This window comes from Rana temporaria, chromosome 2 (genome assembly GCF_905171775.1).
Source record: "Rana temporaria chromosome 2, aRanTem1.1, whole genome shotgun sequence".
In the NCBI taxonomy this organism is placed as follows: Eukaryota; Metazoa; Chordata; class Amphibia; order Anura; family Ranidae; genus Rana; species Rana temporaria.
This window is the reverse complement of record NC_053490.1, coordinates 242685444-242707704: the sequence shown is the minus strand read 5'-3', so window position 1 is coordinate 242707704 and position 22261 is coordinate 242685444. Positions and strand designations below refer to the sequence as shown.

The window sequence follows — 22261 nt, the reverse complement described above, 5'->3', positions numbered from 1 at the left end:
GCTAAGGCTTCGGCCAGCACCTTCGTAAAGATCCGAGGTGATGATGACAGCCCGAAGGGGAGGGCCCTGTACTGGAAGTGCTGAACTTGACCCCCCATCTCTACCGCCAGTCTGAGAAACGTCTGGGACTGAGGGGAGATAGGTACATGAAGGTACGCATCCCTCAGGTCTATCGACGCCATGTAGCAATCTGGTGTCAGTAGATTCCGGATTGAGAATATTGAATCCATTTTGAATCTCCTGTACAGGACACATTTGTTTAAGGGTTTTAAATTTAATATCAGCCTGAACTTCCCCGTAGGTTTCCTTACTAGGAATACATGGGAATAGAACCCTCTGCCCTGTTCTACTAGGGGAACCCTGACCAATACCCCCTGCTGTTGGAGTTCCAACAACGAGGACTTTAGTGCGATGTACTTCACTGGATCCCTTGGGGCCTGGGTGACCAGAAATCTCTTTGGCGGGGTTTCTGAGAATTCTATAGCGCAACCCTGAGCTAGAGTGGTCAGTATGTACTGGTTGTTTGATACAGCTGACCACTGCGGAAGGAACCCCTGTAACCCTTCTCTTCTACACTCTGCAACTGACCACCTCTATGACAAAATTGCACCCCTGTCCTGCACTGACCTAGCTACTTCTGTCTACAACACTTCACTTCTAGCATCACTGGACAGACTGGCCCCCCTCACCACACGCAGAATAAGGCCCCGCCCCCTTCAACCCTGGCAAACTGATGATACTAGAAGTCTGAAAAAACACAACCGTGCTCTCGAGCGCCAGTGGCGCAAGACTAAGTCCCAGGAAGACTTCGTCCAGTATAAATCTGCCCTCCAAAAATACAATTCCAGCCTCCTCGCTGCCAAACAGACATACTTCATCACCCTCATTAAAAACTTATCATCCTGTCCCCGTCAACTCTTCTCTACCTTCAACTCCCTCCTTCGTCCTCCATTGCCTCCACCCACTAACTCAATCAACGCCCAGGAGATTGCCAATCACTTCAAACAGAAGATTGATACAATTCGCAAGGAGATCTCTACTGTTCAGACATCCTCCACACCTCACACCTCATGCACACAGGTACAGTCACTACTTCCCTCGTTCAACCCCACCACTACAGACGAGGTCGCTAAATTACTAACTAATGTCCATCTTACCACCTGCGCTCTAGATCCTGTTCCCTCACAAATGCTACGTTCACCCTCTTGCTCTATTCTACACTCTCTTACCCACATCTTCAATCTCTCCCTCTCTTCTGGCATCTTCCCTAACTCTTTGAAACATGCACTAGTCAGCCCCATACTTAAAAAGCCCTCACTGGACCCATCCAATCTTGACAACCTACGCCCCATCTCCTTGCTCCCCTTTTTATCCAAACTCCTTGAACGTCTAGTCTACAACCAACTGAGCATACACCTTGCTGACAATAACCTTCTTGATCCCCTTCAGTCTGGATTTCGTCCACAACATTCCACTGAAACTGCTCTCCTAAAACTAACAAACGATATACTAACGGCCAAAACTAAAGGACACTATTCTGTGCTCCTACTCCTGGACCTCTCTGCCGCCTTCGACACGGTTGACCACCCACTCCTCCTCAAAAAACTCCACACCTTTGGTCTCTGTGACTTTACTCTTCGCTGGTTCTCTACCTACTTATCCAACCGCACCTTCAGCGTTACTTACAACTCTACTTCCTCCTCTCCTCTACCATTCTCCGTTGGGGTCCCCCAAGGTTCTGTTCTTGGACCCCTCTTATTTTCAATCTACACCTCCTCCCTGGGTCAGCTGATAGCCTCCCACGGCTTCCAATACCACCTCTACGCTGATGACACTCAAATCTATTTCTCTGCCCCTCAACTCACTCCTTCATTTTCCTCACGTATCACTAATTTACTATCAGATATATCACTTTGGATGTCACGTCACTTCCTCAAACTCAACCTATCCAAAACCGAACTTATCATTTTTCCTCCCCCACGTGCCTCTTCCCCTGATCTTTCTGTCAAAATTGATGGCACAACTATCAGCCCATCCCCACATGTCAAGGTCCTAGGAGTAGTCCTGGACTCTGAACTGTCCTTTAAGCCTCATGTTCAATCACTGTCCAAATCCTGCCGCCTCAACCTCCGCAACATCTCCAAAATACGCCCCTTTCTAACCAATGACGCCACAAAGCTCTTAATTCACTCCCTGGTCATCTCTCGCCTTGATTACTGCAATTCCCTTCTCATTGGCTTACCGCTGCATACTCTAACCCCCCTTCAATCCATCATGAATGCTGCAGCCAGACTTATCCACCTTACCAACCGCTCTGTCTCTGCTACTCCCCTCTGTCAATCCCTCCACTGGCTTCCGCTCACCCAACGAATTAAATTCAAAATACTAACTACGACCTACAAAGCCATCCACAATTCTGCCCCCTGCTACATCACTGACCTAGTCTCCAAATACCAACCTAATCGCTCTCTTCGTTCTTCTCAAGACCTCCTGCTCTCTAGCTCTCTCATCACCTCCTCCCATGCTCGTCTACAGGACTTTTCCAGAGCCTCTCCAAGCCTATGGAACTCCTTACCCCAAACTATCCGTCTATCTCCTTCTCTTTCAGCTTTTCGAGGATCCCTGAAAACCCTCCTCTTCAGAGAAGCCTATCCTACCCACACCTAACAACTGTATTTTAACTTTGCCCACCTGATCACCCCCCACATCTACTACCCTCTGTTCCACTTCACCCTCCCTTCTAGATTGTGAGCTCTAACGAGCAGGGCCCTCTGATCATTCCTGTATTAAATTGTATTGTAACTATAATGTCTTCCCTGATGTTGTAAAGCACTGCGTAAACTGTTGGCGCTATATAAATCCTGTATAATAATAACCTCCCGCCTACCCTCAGGGTCGAGTCACTGCGGCTTATTGGCCGGCGCAGGAGGATGGAAAAGGACTCCCTTTCCTTTACCTTTCTGCGCTGCCCAGTTCCTTTTACCTTGTGGTCTTTTCCCCTTATCCTGCTGCTTAAAGGTCCGAAAAAAACGCTTGGGAGGGGGGTTCTTATTTTTGACCGGGAAGGCCTTTTTCTTGTCGGCCGTCCTGTCCAGGATACTATCCAGTTCAGGGCCTAAGAGAAGATCCCCAGAGAACGGGATTCCACACAGCTTGCTTTTGGAGGCTGTGTCACCAGGCCAGGTCTTGAGCCATAAAGCCCTTCTGGCTGAGTTGGCTAAAGCAGCGGATCTAGCGGACATTTTTATCGCCTCGGCCGAGGCATCTGCCATATAGGCTACGGCTGCAGAAATGGTAGAAAAAGAGTCCAAAATGTCCTGTTTTGGGGAGTCTGCCTCAATATGAGCTTTGAGTTTGTCTAACCAGAACTCTAAGTTGCGTGCCACACAGGTGGTAGCCATGGCAGGCTTGAGGTTAACCATAATAGACTGCCAGGCTTTTTTAAGGAGAAGATCCATTCGCTTATCCATCGGGTCCTTCAGGATCCCCATATCCTCAAAGGATAAATCTGTGGACCTAGACACCTGGGAAAAAGCTGCGTCGAGTTTAGGACTTTTGTTCCACACGACTGATGGATCTTCTCCAAAGGGAAACCTCCTTTTGTGGGATTTTGAAAAAAATGGTTTCTTTTCTGGATCCTGCCATTCCCGCAAGATTGTTTCGGAGATGACCGGGTGAACTGGAAATGTACGACCCTTGGGCTCGCAGAGACCGGCATACATGCGATCGTGCAGGCTTAAGTCCCTCTTTTCCTCACTGAGACCTAAAGTGGCATAAATAGCCCTGAGGAGGCCATCCACATCCTCCAGGGACAGTTTAAATTTTGAGGGAGACTCTATTTCTTCCTCATTTTCTGAGTCCTCACTAGAGGGGGCCTGAGGCTGACTCTCCCTGGACCCCTCGTTATCAGAGGGCCTAGGGGCCCACCCTGTCTCCTGAGAAGACTGTGATGTGGAGGGCTGAGAAATGGTGACAGGAGCTAATGACTCTCTCATAGTCTGAAAGGTGGCCAAAAGCTCATCTTTGACAGAAGCCATCAATTCCTCTCTGACTGAGGCTGACTCCTTCTGTACTAAGGCTGCTATACATGCCTTACACCATGGCTTCTTCCAACTTTCCCCCATTTTCTCCTTACAAGAAGGACATCTCTTTTTTTCAGGTTTGACCTAAAAAAAGGAACAGGGAGAGAAGAGAAAAATATAGGGGGATCCAGCATGAGACCCGGTCTCAATAAACAAACATGACCCCCCCCTCACCTAGGTGCACTTAGGAACAAAAGGTGTCCACCCGTGCCCTGACAGGCCCCCATGCCACTGGAGGGAAAAAAGTGAAGAGACCGAGAGAGAAATCCCAAAAAGGAGAGAACCCTCACCCCTGGGGAAAAACAGACTTACGTTGCTGCTTCCCGCCGAGGTCCTGCTGGTGCCCGTGCTTGTCTCCACCGCTGATGCATCTGCAGTCTCCATCGCAGGAATCAGCGTTCTCTGTGGCATCCACGGCGCTTCCCGGACTGCAATAGCGCCGCTGCGCCGGACCAGGAAGCGGAAGTAGGCTCCAGCGTCCGCCCTACCCCTCCTCCTGGCGCGCCGGAAATGACGCGCCTCTCCGGCGACCAGGCTACGCCAAAATGGCGACGCCCCGCAAAAAACGAGGCACCTCACGATCGCCGAAGGCTGGCTCCTCTGAGCACCGGGAGAGAGAGGAGCCCGACTACCATCACCGCCGCTCGGGTGGTACGGGAGAGCGGACAATCCCTGAAAAAAAGGTAAGAGGAAAGGTCCGTTTTTTTCAGGCAGCACCTGAGATATCAGACCCTTCCCAAGAAGATGCTCCCTCCGGAGGAGGAAACACAAAAACTGAGGAGTGCAAGGAGGGGCCTCCTTTTTAAAAGGATGAAAGAAGGTGTTTCCTGATGGAGTGGGAGGATCATGATATCTCAAGGTGCTGTCCTGAAAGACGCCTCGGGAAAAAGGAGTTACCAAAAAGATACAAAAAATACAGAAAGACACACAATTGGCAACTTTGCTATGAAAATAAAAAGGGATAAAAAAACAGAAATAAAAAACTTTACCCAAGTCTATCCTTTAGCAGAAGCATACTGGAATGTGGCACTCCCCAGTGTGGAACTGGCTTCATGGAAGAACACTGTCCATATCTCAGGCTACTCCATTTATTGAGATATGGATGTGGGCTAGGCTCTAGCCCTTGGCCAATCAAACCTGGGGGGTGTTCCTGTCTCAGCACACAAGATGTTTTGTGTTCTGAAATGACCAGAGTCGATTGGCCCAGAACGGCGCTGATTTCTGGGTCATGGATTGGATTTCCGATACCAGCGCATCAGTCCGATTGCAACCGTACCAATCACTGTTTGCTTGCCACAATCAGGCGCCATATAACAGTTTTGTGTATTTTCCTAGGATTCTACACACGCTACAAATACAGATTGACATGTACGTGTCGCCTAACATGTGTACAAAACAAATTATTTTCATATCTCTGCCGCTAATATTTTAGCTTTTATGAGACATAAAATAGATTCCTCAGATCTGATGATACAATTCAAAGTTTGCAAACTGGCCGGGGCCTTGTGAATGCCCCTTGTGGATCCTTGTAGCCACACTGACTGGGAGTCCCTTTGAAGGTTTCAGAAAGGTGACAATCTATGTTTACTCAAATGGGAACTTTTATTGGCATCTAGGTGTCAACTCTGGCCTTGAAACTGGTCCTGTCCTTTTCAAATGCTAATGAAAGAACATATGTGGCATGACTGATAATGCCTACTATATTTTTAATAACCCAGAATTAAACTACATCTACAATTATACTACTTCTACAGATCACATCTCGTTAAGGAAAAACTATCTTACGCTTACATTTACGTCACGCCCTGGGCTGCTTTTAAACTGACTCATAGGTGCAGTGCACACCTAAAAGATAATAGAATTCTATGGCAAAGTGACAGCGCAATTGTGTGAAAGCGGTCTTAACCATTTACGGACTGCCCGCCGTCATTATACGGCGGATATTTAAAGTGGAATACCGCTGTTATGGCAGCCCCCCCAAACCAGGCCACATGCCCTCTTAACATGGGGGGGTGCTTTGGGGCAGTGGGGGCTCTGCTGGGTCCCCTCACCCCAAAGCTTCCTATGTTGATGGGGATGAGGGCCTCTTTTTCACAACCCTGGCCAGTGGTTGTGAGGGTCTGCGGGCAGGGGGCATATCGAAATCTGGAAGCCCCCTTTAACAAGGAGGCCCCCAGATCCCGGACTCACCCACCAATGTGAAGAAGTATTGTACCCCTACTGATTGCTTTATTTAAAAAATAAAATTAAAAAAAACATGAGGACTTCTTGATTAGAGTTTGAACACTGCTGATTGGCTCTCTCAATTTCTTGGATATCTTTTTATATCCCTTTTCTGTTTTATACAGTTCAACTACCTTTTCCAACAGATCCTTTGACAATTATTTTGCTTTATCCATTGACTCAGAATCCAGAAAAGTCAGTGCAGCACTGGATGAAAGATGCAAGGGTCTGTCAGGAGTCCAGAAACTCATTGACCTTTTATACACACACACCTATTACAAGCAAACGGATCACAGGTGAGGATGTTTACCTTTAATAGCCATTCAAACACCTTTGTGTCAACTTGTTATCAGGACAAAATCACCATGTAAACTTTTGATCAGGGTAATTTGGGTAGTTTGTGTTGTGATTACGATTTAGTAAACACAGTTGATTGATAATAAATGGCTTAGCCAAACACTAACCATGAGTGAAAGAAAAGTTTTTGTTATTCTCTGAAAATGGCAAAGAACTCATAACTTCTGCCAGGGTATGTAAACTTCAGAGCACAAGTGTGTGTGTGTGTGTGTGTGTGTATATATATATATATATATATATATATATATACACACATATACATATACACACACACACATATATATATATATATATATATATATATACACACATATACATATATACACATATACACATATACATATATACATATATATATACACATATACATATACACACACACACACACACACACAGGGCACTGAAAAGGTATTCATACCCCTTGAAATGTTCCACATTTTGACATGTTACAGCCAAAAACATAAATGTATTTTATGCGATAGACCAAAGTGAAGTGGAAGGAAAATGAAAAGGTTTTCAAAGTGTGTAATTTAATCTCAGTATAAATACAGCTGTTCTGTGGAGCCCTTAGGTTTGTTAGAGAACCTTAGTGATCATAGAGATGATTGGAGCTGTTCTGGTCTCTGATCAGCTCTATTGTCAGCTGGCACAACCACTGGCTGCATTCTCAGGTTATCTGTTGGGACAGGAGAGCCCGAGAAAACCATGGAAGACAGTGGTGGGGGGACATTCCTTCCCACTGCTTTTAAAAGCAGTCTAGAGGCTAATTAGCCACTATGATTGCTTTTACATGAAAGCCGACTGCTGGCTGAAAAGAATGATGCCAAGATGATACCTAAAGCTGCAGGCATTTTTCTGGTATAACCACTCAAAGTCCAGCAACATACCAGTACGTTGCTGGTTCTTATTGGGCATACATGTTCTTTTTTTTTTTTCATGCAGCCTGTGGGCTGCATGAAAAGTCAAGTTAGACTAACCAGTAACTTGTTATCCACGAGTCTTTCAGGACAGCACCTTGAGAGCGTGGCTCCACCCACTTGACAGGAAACACACCTCCACCAAAACTTCTTAAAAGGGAGGCTCCTTACACTTATCAGTAGTAGTAGAGAAACCTCCGGCCCAAGCTGGAACACATAATCAGAGTATGGTTAGTCACAGCATAATATTCAAAACAATAAGGGCGGGTTGCTGCTGTCCTGAAAGACTAATGGAAAACAAGTTACCGGTAAGTCTAACTCGACTTTTCCCTTATCGTCTTTCAGGACAGCACCTTGAGAGGATAACAGAGACTTACCCACTTAGGGAGGGACCACAGCATGCAAAACCTTTCTGCCAAAAGCCTGATCGCTTGCTGACAGAAGATCCAGTCTAATGACGGACGAACGTAAGGTAACTTGACCACGTAGCCGCCTTACAGATCTGATCTGGGGTGGCACCAGCTATTTCAGCCCATGTAATGGCCTGAGCTCTAGTAGAGTGTGTTCGAATTCCCAATGGGGGAGATAGCTCTGCTTGGGAGTAGGCTTCCAGAATAGCGTTTTTTAGCCATCTAGCTATTGACCCCTTAGACGCTTGGTGGCCCTTCTTTTTCCCTGAAAACAGTATGAACAAGGAGTCTGAAGATCGAAAATACTTGGTCACTTCAAGGTAATGTAGTAAGGTTCTTCTCACATCCAACATGTGGAATTGGTGTTCCTTCTCCCCTGATGGGTTAGAGCAGAATGTCGGTATGACAATTTCCTGTGACCGGTTGAGGGCTAACACCAGTTTTGGTAGAAAGGCTGGATCAGTCTTTAGTACAACCCTGTCTGTGTAGACGGATAGGAAGGGTTTCTTTATTGACAGGGCGTGCAGCTCACCGATTCTTCTGGCTGTAGTAATCGCCACTAGGAACACCATTTTGAGAGTAAGGTACCTCAGAGAAATTTCTTGTAGGGGCTATGGGGGGCTATGGAGATATGCAGATAGGCATCTCGCAGGTCGATTGATGCCATAAAGCACTCCTTTGTCAAAAGATTTTTGACCGTGAAGATTGAGTCCATACAGATTTTTTTGTATAGGAACGATCTGTTCAGTGGCTTCAGGTTGAGAATAAGTCTAAAACTTCCGGACAGCTTCTTTATTATGAATATGTGGGAATAAAACCCCTGATAAAGCTCCCCCTGTGGTACATGAGTTACAACCCCCTGGTTCATCATATCCTTCAATAGGCTCTTCATTGCTAGGGACTTGACTATATCTCTTGGTAGATTTGTCAACAGGTACCTCTCTGGGGGAGGGTCCGAGAACTCTATTCTGTAACCTTGGGACAGCATAGAGAGAATATACGGATTCTCTGTCATGCTTGCCCAAAAAGGGAGAAAACGGTGAAGTCTTCCCCCCACCTGCAACCGGTTGTCATTGTGTTTTGCTGGTTGCCGCAGGAGGATGGAAAAGGACATTACCTTTGCCCTTTCCCTTCTGCCCTGACCAACCTTTCTTCCTCTCTTGAGGCTTGTTTTGTTCTTGAGCCCTTTGAGGACGAAAAAACCTTTTGCCTGTCTGCTTTTTCTTCTCGACAGGAAAAGATTTCTTCTTGTCTAAAGTTCTGTCGGGCACTGCATCTAAATCGGGGCCAAACAATAAATCCCCTTGGAAGGGTAACTCCACACAGCTTGTTTTTAGATGCTGTGTCGCACCGGCTAGATTTTTAACCACAGCGCTCTCCTAACGGAATTAGTAGGGGCCGCGGATCTTGCCGTCATTCCGATAGGCTACAGGGTTGAAAAGGAGTCTAGGATTTCTTGCTTTGGAGAATCAGCTATTATATGATCTTTAAGCTGGTTCAACCAATACTCCATATTTCTGGAGACGCAAGTAGTCGCCATTGCTGGCTTAAGGTTGCCTATGATGGATTGCCAAGCCCTCTTTAATTGCTGATCAATCCTCTTATCCATGGGGTCTTTCAGATTCCCCATGTCCTCAAATGCTAGATCTGAAGATCTTGAGACTTGAGAAAAGGCTGCATCGAGTTTTGGAACTTTATTCCAGGGAGCTGCTGGGTCTTCGTCAAAAGGAAACCTTTTCTTGTGTGCCTTAGCAAAGAAAGGTTTCTTTTCAGGATCAGTCCATTATTTCTTGATCGCTTCTGTATGGACTGGGAAGGTACGTATCTTGGGCTCACGAGTCCTACATACATCCTGTCATGTAAATATAATTCTTTACGTTCCTCCTCTAATCCCAAAGTTGCATGAATAGCTTTTAGGAGGCCATCAACTTTTTCCAAAGACAATTTATATTTTGAAGACATTCTCCAACTCCTCCTCCTCCTCATCTGATTCTTGAGAAGGTGAGGGGGGGGGGGGACCTTCCTGGTTCAGAGGAATCAGACAAACCATCCACAGGTGCACAGTGAGAGATCCACTACACTCATGTGCACAAACAGGCCCCCGCCACCAGGGAAAAAAAAAAAAACACCCCCCCCCCCCTAAGGGAGAAGAGAGCTAGAGAGACACCCCATAGTAAATGAGGGAAGAACCTCAGTCTACCCCTTACCTGGGCCTTGCTTGTGCCAGTGCCTGTACCACTCGCTGCGGATCCTGCGTCCATGTTGAGGCAGCAGCGTGATGCTGGTGGCAAAACTGCCGGTCCTGGACTCCACTAGCGCCACTGCACCGGACCAGAACCAGCTAACAAGGCACCAGACCTGTTCCTCCCTCAGCGCTTCCTGGCAGAAATGACATCCATGCCCTGCGCCCGCTCGTAGGATGCCGCCCCTTCCGGTTACCTCACTTTCGGGGGAAGCAGCCTGACTGACCTTCCCAAGATGGCGGCGGCGTTCGGCTGCCCGGACCGGAAAAAAGATGTCCGCGCCGTCTACCTTGCCAAGGAGCAGTATCCCGGAGCAGTCCCTGGCTACACTGAGCACCGATGAGGGAGAAGGAGCCCATGCACAAGGCACTCTCTATCCAGTGAATGGGAAGGACAGTCTGAGGTAAGAAAAAAACTGGTGGAATAAGGAGATATGACATCTCAGGTAGTACCTAAAGAGCTCCTAACCCCCACATGTGTTCCCGCCAGAGGAAACACAAAGACGGATAAGTAGAAGGAGCCTCCCTTTTAAGAAGTTTGGTGGAGGTGTGTTTCCTGTCAAGTGGGTGGAGCCACGCTCTTAAGGTGCTGTCCTGAAAGACGATAAGGGAAAAAGATTGATCGGTAGGTATGCCCACCATTAGAACACCACCCTCCACCCACCCACTTCTAATGATGAGCATACATGCACCATTTTTTTTTTTTTTTAACTGTGGTGATGAAATCCCCTTCTACAGCGATGGAGTCACTGATTAACGTATCGTGGGAGCAAACGTTGTTGCTGTCAAGATGCATAAATCAGTGCTGCAGCTGAATAGCGCGCCTGCTAAGCAAATGATGGTTAACAAGAAAACAAAGTAACATACAATAAAAAAAAAAGCAAATACAATAAAACAGTCAAAATAAAACATTACAGTTCTAAATACAGTAGAGAGAGAACAATAGACATAGAATATTGAGCGAACAATAGAGCGGACAATAGAGAACGAACGTAAGACAGAATAGCGAGAGAGAAGAAAAATCAAACCACAACTAATTTTTTTTGCACTTTTATAAAAAAACTGTAAAACTGTGAATTTTCCAGATTAGGGCCTCAAAATGTGATGACCATTTCTTCTTTCAGGACCCTCAGTTAGTGTGCCTAGGACTGTGCAGTGCTGTACCCTACGCTAATACTCCACTAGTGTGTGGTAGCATTTTAAACAGTCACCGATGCAGAGACCAGGTTGGTCAGGGCAGGATGGACAATAAAAGCGGGCGTCACGCCTAAATCCAGGTAGGGGTACCAGGGAGGACAAAGAAAATGCCTCTCATGCAGCCGGCTCAGTGCATTTGCATTGGGAAGGTGGGGCATAGCCCCGCCTGGAAACAGAAGGGCTGCGACGATCTCTTTCTGGAATTTTAGTAAGGATCCAGTTCGTCCTGAAGCTCTGTATAGCGCATAAGCATTCAGCAAAGCCAATTGGAATAAATATACAGACACTTTTTTATACCAGCGTCTGGCCTTACGGACAATTAAGTACAGCGCCAACAACTAATCGTTGAGGTCCATCCCCCTCCCATGTTAAGGTTGTATTCGTGGACACAGAGGGGTTTCCCCACAACACCAGTCGCCGTAGGAATATTTGGTCGTATCTGTGTGAAGGGAGGACAAAACGAAAACATTCCATGAATCCCTCCACTTCACTGCTAACAAAATTAATACACTTCAAGCAGGCTCCCCGTCTAAGTCAGGATTCTACAAGCCGTTGGGGGAAGCACCGGCGATTAGATTGCATGGTGCCACCTTTATTAGCAGGGTTGGGGGGGGGGGGGGGTCCTTAGACCTATCTGAGCCTACCACTGATTTTTGTCACCAGTGACACCCAGTACAGTGATCAAAAAAATATATGGACAATGCACAGGAGGTGAAGGGGTGACAAGTGTACCTATGTGTACTGGTGTCAGTGTAGTGTTGGTGCACTTACTCTAAGATGTCTTCTATCCTCTCTCTGGAATGAAGAGACTTCCACGAGGAGAGATGACATCACTTCCCCTACCTGTGTTTACACTTACAGGCAGGAGAAGCATTTTATTTGCCAGGACAGATCACCAGGTCCAGGCCAGAAATCATTGGCCTGGGCCTGGAGACTGATCGGTTCTGGAGCGAATTCGATCATCGTCACCTGGGGGGGGGGGTGCGTGCGCCCCCTATGTGGCGGCGTGCCCGACGTACAGCTACGACGCTTAGCCCAGCCGGACCAACCTGCCGCACTTTAACTGCAGAGGCTGGTTAAAACTGATTTTAATGTAAATCATTAAAGTAGTAGGAGACATAATATTACAGTTCATTTAAATTTTAAAACATTAATGTTTTACTTTTAGAAGATAGATAAAACAAAACTCACATTTAACTACCAATTCTCTTGCCATTAGCTGGGACGTTGCTTCTTCCTTCTTTAATTGACAAAAGCACCAAGATAGAAGACTGCCTTGCACTGCCCAAAACAATGAATGGAGTATTGTGCCACATTCTCCTTGGGAATCATGAAGAACCAGCATTTTACACTACAAAAAAAAAAAAAAAAGAGACATACCATTAACAAAACAGCATGTACATTATTTAAACCCAACTCTTAGAGAGGAAAACAATTAAAAACATATAATAGGAAAAAAAAAACCCTCAGAGTGGGCTTCCCTTTGCACTACAAGGGTCATTCAAACAGGCAAACTAAAGCATATGCCCTTGCAATGGCCATTTTTACCCGCACAGAGATGCAGTTGTTCTGCGCATCCCCGTGCAGCCAATCCTATTCATGTCAAATGGGACGCAGTGGCTGCATGAACACAGCTGTTGAATGGGACTGCCTGCATGGGGATGTAGGGAACACCTGTGAATCCCCATGCGGGCATACATGATCCTCACATGGACATCCATTTAAGAACACTTTAGTACAACTATGCGAACAAACCCTGTCACCTGTCTTCCCACTGCAGCTGGCTCCAGCCCGCATCATCTTTGCCAGAAGCTCTGATCTTTTGGCAGAGCCTTGGCATCACGTACAATATGCCATTAACCCTGTATGTATGTTGAGAAGATTGGGGTGCAACCGCAAAGCTGAAGCGTGGAATATACTAAAGCTCCTTAGTTCTCTGACCCTTGACTAAACTAACATTTAAGCCTTGCAACGTGTGTGGAATGTGGATGTGGGAGGAAGGCAAAGTCATATTTTTTTTTTTCATTTTCCTAGAGCTGGGGTTTAACATAGCGAAATTTATATAATGGAAAAAATAGCACCAGTTCAGCTTCTTTATAAAAAAAGTTGACGCTTACAGTTGCATTAAAGTGGTTGCAAACCTGAAAAAACAAACAAAAAAAAAACCCTATTCATCTGTGCCCAGCACTGAAAAATCCTCTCCTCTTTCTAGATGGGTTCAAAAGCTGACACAAGTAAAATTTGTGTCGCCACACCCCTGCTGCTGTTACTGACATATGAAATATTTCTCTCATGCATGAGAGCAGGGGGAGTGTCCAACTTTACAGCACCTGAGTGCTCCGCTCCCCCTACTACCTCAAGCTCTCCCAAGATTGGCTGCTCCTCACCTCAGCATTACCGTTTTGGATTGGCTGGTACTCGAGGGGGGGTATTTTCAGGGAAAAAAAAAAGTGTACCGCTTTGCTAGACAGACATTTTCTATTTTACCAAGCTGTATTTTCTGATTTCTTTGAATCAGCTGTCAAAAGCTACCAGCGTCAGGAATTCTCATACACAAAAGTGCAGGGTAGCTTTGGTGGGGACTGGCCTGTGCATACTTTCCTGCACAATGCTAAGCCGTGCAGCTTTGCTTGCCGGGAGGTGTGTAGAGATGGAACAGGAGTCCTGTGACGTCACGCCTCCCAAGCTTCGGCATCGAGACCGCCCACCCATATCCAATGTTGACAGGGCTCATACAGGCGCATGAAACCAGAATCGGAAGGTAGAAAATATATACATTCAATTTGGAGATGTGGGCACATTACTATGATACCTTTATTTTACATTATATGTCCTGCGGGTTTAAAACTATTTTAAACATCAAGACATTTTTTTAACCACTTAAGCCCCGGACCTTTAGGCAGCTAAATGCCCAGGCCAGGTTTTGCGATTCGGCGGTGCTTTAACAGACAATTGCGCGGTCGTGCGACGTGGCTCCCAAACAAAATTGGCGCCCTTTTTTCCCCACAAATAGAGCTTTCTTCTGGTGGTATTTGATCACCTCTGCGTTTTTTATTTTTTGCGCTATAAACAAAAATAGATCGACAATTTTGAAAAAAATGCAATATTTTTTACTTGTTGCTATAACAAATATCCCCCAAAAACATATATACAATTTTTTTTTCCACTTCAGTTTAGGCCGATACGTATTCTTCTACCTATTTTTGGTATAAAAAAAAAAAATCGCAATAAGCGTTTATCGATTGGTTTGCGCAAAATTTATAGCGTTTACAAAATAGGGGATAGTTTTTTGTTTTTTTTTTACTACTAATGGCGGCAATCAGCGATTTTTTTCGTGACTTCGACATTATGGCGGACACTTGGGAGAATTTTGGCACATTTTTGGGACCATTGTCATTTTCACAGCAAAAAATGCATTTAAATTGCATTGTTTATTGTGAAAATGACAGTTGCAGTTTGGGAGTTAACCACAGGTGGCGCTGAAGGAGTTAGGGTTCACCTAGTGTGTGTTTACAACTGTAGGGAGGTGTGGCTGTAGGTCTGACGTCATCGATCGAGTCTCCCTATAAAAGGGATCACTCGATTGATGCAGCCGCCACAGTGAAGCACAGGGAAGCCGTGTTTACATACGGCTCTCCCCATTCTTCAGCTTCGGGGAGCGATCGCGAGGGGGTGGCTAGAAACGAATATTGGTCAACTTGGGTACAACCAGCCTGTCAGATTTTACATGCGATTATTGCTAGCGGCTATTATAGCCACAAGCATTAATCACTGTGTTCTCCTGGCCGGCACGGCTTCCTCCACCCAGAGAACACAATAGGTTCATGGGAGAGATGGGCTCCCCATCAACAGTCAGTGTTGATGGGGATATCAAGTGATTTTATTTCCTGCAACCCATTGTTGCAGGAAAGGAAATCGCTCCATCTATGGCCGGCTTAAGTAGAACACATGTTAAGGAGATTTCAAGATTAAGCCATCATAACTCCTCAGTCACTTTGAAAGGAAGAGTGCCTGTGGCCTCTGCACTGGCAGTACCTACCAGTCAGTATGTTCAGAACATCAGCTGCGAAAGTACACTGAAGTCACAATTCTGATGGAGATTTTTCCATGAGAGTACTAAATCAGTAGTGAATTAATGATCAATATGACATGCTCATGAGCTTGCAACTCTAAAAGTAGGTCAGCAGGGGTGGCTCTCATATTTCTAACAATATGTAATCACTTGTCAAGAGAATATAAAGAAAACAAATAATCCATATACACCAATAAGTTGTCAGATCATGCTTTTAGATCTGAAAGTCATGTAAAGCCCATTTTTAATGCACACCCAAACGCAATATAATCCCTCAATGTTATTAAGTGACAGCTATGGAATATGTACTATAAAGAAAATGTACCTCTCTAACGGCCATTGCCAGAAGCTTCTCCATGACTGAGAGAACTTTGCCAATTTCAAAATCAGTGGGAATGTCTGCATCCGGTAGAAATAAAAGTCCACTTGGATCCTGTTCACTAAAAGAAGATAAATGAAATGCTTCATTTACAAATACATAATTTGTTTTAAACAAGCATTGGAAACATCATAAACACTGAATTTATGTAACTTCCAAATAAATTATAATATGCGTAAATTCATTGTTTCGTTAAGCCCAATTTCTCTAGAATAGGTCAAATAAAAAACACAGGAGGACTACCTGTGTCTATTACATTTGGCCCATGAATATTTTCCCTATTAGGAGCTCCACACACGTTTGTTAACCAAAGAAAAAATAAATGGATTCTGCTCCTTTAAAGCATGTTATGTGACACAGTGCTTCTGCTGTGTCGTTTGGCCCCTGTAACGCCTACAAAAACCTGGCTGATCATGCCGGTTCCTGCCCTCCCCTATGTAAACTGACCACGATGTATCATAGCTGTTAAGCCCCGACACTGTGGTCAGGTTACGTGCCTCCATTATCCACAGCCCTGTTATGTCCCCTCCCCTGCCTGTCAGCTAGTGACAGTGCCACCCCCTCCACTCCTGCTGCTTGCATAACACTAACCTGGATACACCATCAGTATTGCCTCCTATTGCAACGTCCCCCTCTGTGTTTAATTTATAAAAATAAATGCTGCACATTCCTCATTTCAGAGCAGAGACCGCGATCACATGACCGGCCGCCTCCCTTTCTCCCCTCCCGACTGACGTCAGCGGGGGAATCTCAGCTCCTCCCGCTGCATCTGTCAGAGGTGAAAGGAAAAAAGTCACAATCTCGGCTTTGAAATTAGGTATTTGCAGCATTTATTTTTTATAAATCACACCCAGAGGGGGACACTGCAACAGGAGGCAGTACTGATGGTGTATACAGGTTAGAGTGGCTGAACAACCACTTTAAATGAGAAAGGATCAGGGGTGTTAAAAAAAACAAACAACAATTATTTGTAAACCTTTATCCCATCAAACTATGACTGCCTATAGCATTTCTGCACTGGCCACAGTGTTCATATTAATACACCCAGCAATTTAAGATTTTTCCTCAGAAAAGTAGAATGTGCTTACCCTGTGCATGCTGTGACTCATCTAATCAATACTGATGGCCATTAGCAAATGCTGGGGCTTTCTGTGCTTGAAAGACTACACGTGCTGCCAATACATTTACAATCAGTTTTGTCTATGGAGGAAAGTATTCTACTAAAGAATACTATTCTTACAGTGGTGCTACAATCTGAAGTTGAGGATTATAAAGTGAATCTGCAGTGCTTGTTTTAAGATTTACAAGTACTGTGCATTTTTTTGAAAAATCCTCATTTTTTGTTTTTTTTTCATATTTATGACTTGTAAGCAGCATGAAGAACTAGCTGTTGTGCTTAAAAAATTCGATTTTTGTACTCGCTGTCAAATACTTTTCTGGAGTCCACTGAGGGGCACACAAAGCATTTCCCCCTTGGGTTATGATGCAGCCTACAGAAGGATTTTGACACTGGCAAAAAAAAAAAAACTTTGTAGGCTAGATCAGGATAACCCCCCTACCATCTGCATGGTTTTGTAGCAAAGCAGTACCAAGAACATGATCACAAATACAGAATGGTGGGATCAGAGTCCCTCTACGGCAGGGGTGTCTAAACTTTTTTTTAAAAAGAGGGCCAGATTTGATGAAGTGAACATGCGTGAGGGCTGACATTCTTTAAACCAATAAAATTCGGTCTAAGTGTGTTTGTCCAAGCACTAATACACTGGCCAACAAAAATGCTCTTGCCTTTGTGGCTGTGTGTGGTGAAGAGATGAGCTCGGGCGTGTTATTTGGCTAGATCGTATTTATCGGCATATAACATACACCTTCACTTTAAGAGGGAATTTTCAGGTAAAAAATGTAATTTAAAATAAAGAACTGTAAAAGCAAAATAAGGGTCAGTGCCCATGAATGCAGCCTAATCAGTGCCCATCTGCAGTCCCACTGTTGCCATGAATGCAGCCCCACCGTTGCCATGTATTACTATTGCCAGGAATGCAGCACCCCCATCGCCATGAATGCAGACTCACCATTGCCATCAGTGCAGCCTGATTGATGCCCATCTGCAACCTCGGATGGAACAGGGAGGGGGCAGGATGAGCGTCAAAAGATTACATACAGCAGAATCTGTATTAAATGGGCTGCTAAAAACGAAGTCCCACCTCCTATGATGGACAGAACAGTCATCCAATGGCAGCGCCTGAGACAGGACTTCCTATTACAGAGGCCATCGTGCAAACAGGAAATTCACACCACTCGCATCACCTCCTCCCTGTCCCCTCCAAGGATTGGAGGTAGGACACAAGTCAGTTTATGTCTGCCACTACTTAGAGGTGAATGGAGGGTCCAATTGGTCAGACCCCCTTTCACACCGATGTGCTGTGGTTTACTTGCACCGCGGGTGCAACGCAGTGTACCATTGGCTTTCGTGCACTTTGCAATAGACTTCTATTATATTCGGCGGGATTGGTGCACTTTCCGAAAGCTCACCAAACTCGCAGGTAACAGAAGTCTATTGCTCAGTGCAGGTATCCCGCAGGTAAACTGCTCTGCACCTGCGGATCAGTTTGAAAGCAGCCCAGTAACCACTGCAGAACAGATATGCCCATATATACACTGAGATTTTAGTAATAAACTGACCTTTAATAACAGTATTTTATTCTATTCCATCCCAGAGCAGTAGGTCGCGGGCCACATCAGAGGGATCTGCGGCCCACTGGTTGGGCACCCCTGGAATAGGGTGTGCTAATCCCATGGAGCTACCAGAGTATCTATTGTGTCAAATTCAATTTCATTGTTGGCCACAGCAGCATTATGGTTGCTCTCAAATGGGCAGTTGTATCGGTAAGACTATAAAAATGCATCTATTCTTTATCATATTAAATAATTGCCTCTGAATTTGATTACTGGTTTGATAACTTAAGCCTTAAGCTGTGACAGGAAGGTGCAGACCGGCAGAGACACCACTCACACTCCAGTAGAAGATGTCTCAGCTTTCAACGCTGAGACAAGGGGAGGTTGTCTAGATCTAGAAACTGGGGGGAGATCTTGCACGTGTTCTAATAAAACATTAGCCATTCTGAGTGCTGCCTATTATTCATTTATAGATTACTACACCTTGACGTCCGTGACAGACAAATTTGTTAGCCCAAGGACTGGACTGATGGTAGATGAACGGCTCAGCAATGTACTGTGTACCTATGTAACATTCTGCCAAGTCTTTTTCCATCCTCGATTCCCACAGAGGTTCTCCCCTCAGTGAGTAGATTGCATTAATATTGTTGCCACCCAGATGCATTATTTAACATTTTTCCACATTAAACCTTATTTGCCATGTAGTTGCCCACTCCATTCATTTGTTCAGATCTAGTTGCAAGCTGTGATGACGCCGGTTCCTCCCTCCCCTCTTTGTACCGATCGGTACAGTGTGAGAGGGGAGGGGGGAGAGAGCGGAGGCAGCAGCAGTGCTGCGGGCTGGATTTGTGACAACTGCAGTCACAGATCCAGCCATCCATCCATCCCTCAGTGCAGCCACTGCATCCCAAATTACATGAATGGGACTGCCTACAACACATCTGTGCATTTCAATGTGGACAAACATGGATCCCATCATCCCACCCAGGTGTACACTCAAATATGCCTGTACAAATGGGGCAGAACAGATAACGTGCAGACATGCATTACACACAGCAAGAGGAATTATCCCGGGCTGGCCTACAAGCTGTTTGCCAGAGTCCAATTCTTCAACAGGTGACAGTACATGGCTTAATGCAGCCTACTGTTCCTTCTGAAAAAAAATTAAAATACAAGAACAGATTTGATGTGGTGGATCTGTCGATTCCGGATCCCTTTCCGATACCCCACACAGGCTTACATATCCAGAGCGAGATGTGGATCACACGCCACCGCTGTAGGAGCAGTCACACATCTGCACATGCTGTTCACACCCAGTTTACATACGAGTGCAACTTGTAACACTATTGCTTTTATACTTAAAAGTATTACACTGAGACTTTTATCCACGTCTCCTGTGGAGTAATTTTTCCTATCCTAGCTTCATCCAGAGGGGCTATTGGAGTGGAGCCGTGCCAACAGTGGAATCAAATTGGTATTCCAAATGCGCTTTTTGACCATCCAGTAAAGAGGGGTCAAACACCGTTGGTGAGCTGCCACCTTCCAATTGAGCACTTGTTGTGGAAGAACTAGAAACTATTTTTACATTCCAGTTTCACTTATGAATTCTCAGCTTGCCAAATGTTGTATTGATACGTATTGGAATGTTATATGGCAACATATTCATGTTCCTTTTTGTATTCCTTTACACATGAACACAGCGCCTTCCTAATTTTATACACACTACCACTAGTGACCACTTCACTTTAAAAAGGGGCAGCTACATATTTATAATTTTCCACTTACAGGGCCGCCACATCTTAGTTCACATTCACAACCTCCCTAGGAGACACTTAACCCCTTGATCACCCCCTAGTGTTAATCCCTTCCCTGCCAGTGTCATCTATACAAGGATCAGTGCATTCTTATTTCGCAGTGATCACTGTATTGGTGTCACTGGTCCCCAAAAAGTGTCACTTAGGGTCAGATTTCTTCACCACAATGTTGCAATTCCGCAAAAAATTGCTGATCGCCGCCATTACTAGTTTAAAAAAAAAGCCATAAATCTAACCCATAATTTGTAGACGCAATAACTTTTGCGCAAAATCAATAAAACGCCTATTGGGATTTTTTTTACCAAAAATATGTAGCAGAATACATATTGACCTAAACTGATGAAGAAATTCAATTTTTGGCATTTTTTTTTATTGGGAATGTTTTATAGCAGAAAGTACATTGCTCCTGGGCAGCGTAACGTATGTGATTTAAGTTACACCGCCGCAGGTTTACAGCGTTAGTGCCTGATTCTCAGAACACATACCTGTAAACTTGCGGCGGTGTATCGTAAAAGCGCTCAGCGTAAGCCCGCCCAATTCAAATGGGGCGGGCACCATTTAAATTAGGCGCGTTCCCGCGCTGTGCGTACTGCGCATGCTCCGTCGGGTAAATTACCCGACGTCATTTGCTTAGACGTTAACGTAAATGGCGTCCAGGGCCATTCAAGGACGTCTTACGCAAACGACGTAGATTTTTAAAATTTCGACGCGGGAACGACGGCCATACTTAACATTGGCTGCGCCTCATAGACCCAGGGGCAACTTTACGCGTCGCAAAGGCGAAAACGACGTTGGCGACACCTAGCGGCGGGAAAAAAAATTGCATTTAAGATCTGACAGCGTAAGAGCCTTACGCCTGTCAGATCTAATGTGTATCTATGCGTAACTGATTCTAAGAATCAGTCGCATAGATACCCGGGGCCAGATTAGGACTTACGACGGCGCAAATGGTGTTGCCCCGTCGTAACGCCTTTGAGAATCTGGGCCATTGTTTTTTATTCAAAATTGCTGTTCTTTTTTTGTTTATAGCGCAAAAAATAAAAACCGCAGAGGTGAAAAATATCACCAAAATAAATCTATTTGTGGGGGAAAAAAAGGACATTCATTTTATTTTGGTACAGCATCACACGACGGCGCAATTGTCAGTTAAAGCACTGCAGCGCCGTATTGCAAAAAATGGCCTGGACAGGAAGTGGATAAAACATGCAGGGCTGAAGTGGTTAAAGGATAAATACGCTACACCTTTTGGGAATAAATAATGCATGCACATATTTTTGCAGAAAAAAAAAAATTTGCATTTCTTTTTTCCCCCCTAGGGAGCCTGGAAAGCATTGCACCCCTGATCAACTGATCTGTCGACTGAAAAATTTGAGACTTTCAGGTAATGCCAAAAGGGGCACTCACAATTTTCATTTCAACCAATTCAGTATGGATATGCTAAAATTCAAGATATAGAATGGCCAACTTAAGTTAATTTTGACAGGAAAGTCTGAAAAAATACACAGTGGGCTAGATTCAGAGAGGAGATACGCCAGCGTATCTCCAGAAACGCCGTCGTATCTCTGAGTCCGGCCAGTCGTATCTATGCGCCTGATTCATAGAATCAGTTACGCATAGATTTCCCTAAGATACGACCGGCGCAAGTGTTTAACACCTTCGTATCTTAGGCTGCATATTTACACTGGCCGCCAGGTGGCGCTTCCGTATAGTTAAGCGAGGAATATGCAAATGAGCTAGATACACCGATTCAGAAACGTACGTCCGGTCGGCGCATTTTTTTACGTCGTTTACGTTAGGCTTTTTTCGGCGTATTGTTACCCCTGCTATATGAGGCGTATCCTATGTTAAGTATGGCTGTCGTTCCCGCGTCGAGTTTTGAAAATTTTACGTCGTTT

At 45.1% G+C, this 22261-nt stretch overlaps 1 protein-coding gene across 2 annotated transcripts in view; it reads right to left on the bottom strand.

The window, feature by feature from the left end:
- ZZEF1 (zinc finger ZZ-type and EF-hand domain containing 1) overlaps positions 1-22261 on the bottom strand; it is a 300633-nt gene that overhangs the window by 189742 nt on the left and 88630 nt on the right. For both annotated transcript variants that reach the window (XM_040336714.1, XM_040336715.1), the window contains exons 18-19: positions 15826-15940; positions 12620-12779 (exon numbers count right to left, since the gene is read on the bottom strand). In XM_040336714.1, the coding sequence (XP_040192648.1) occupies positions 12620-12779; positions 15826-15940 (275 nt within the window). The remainder of the gene's footprint in view (positions 1-12619; positions 12780-15825; positions 15941-22261) is intronic.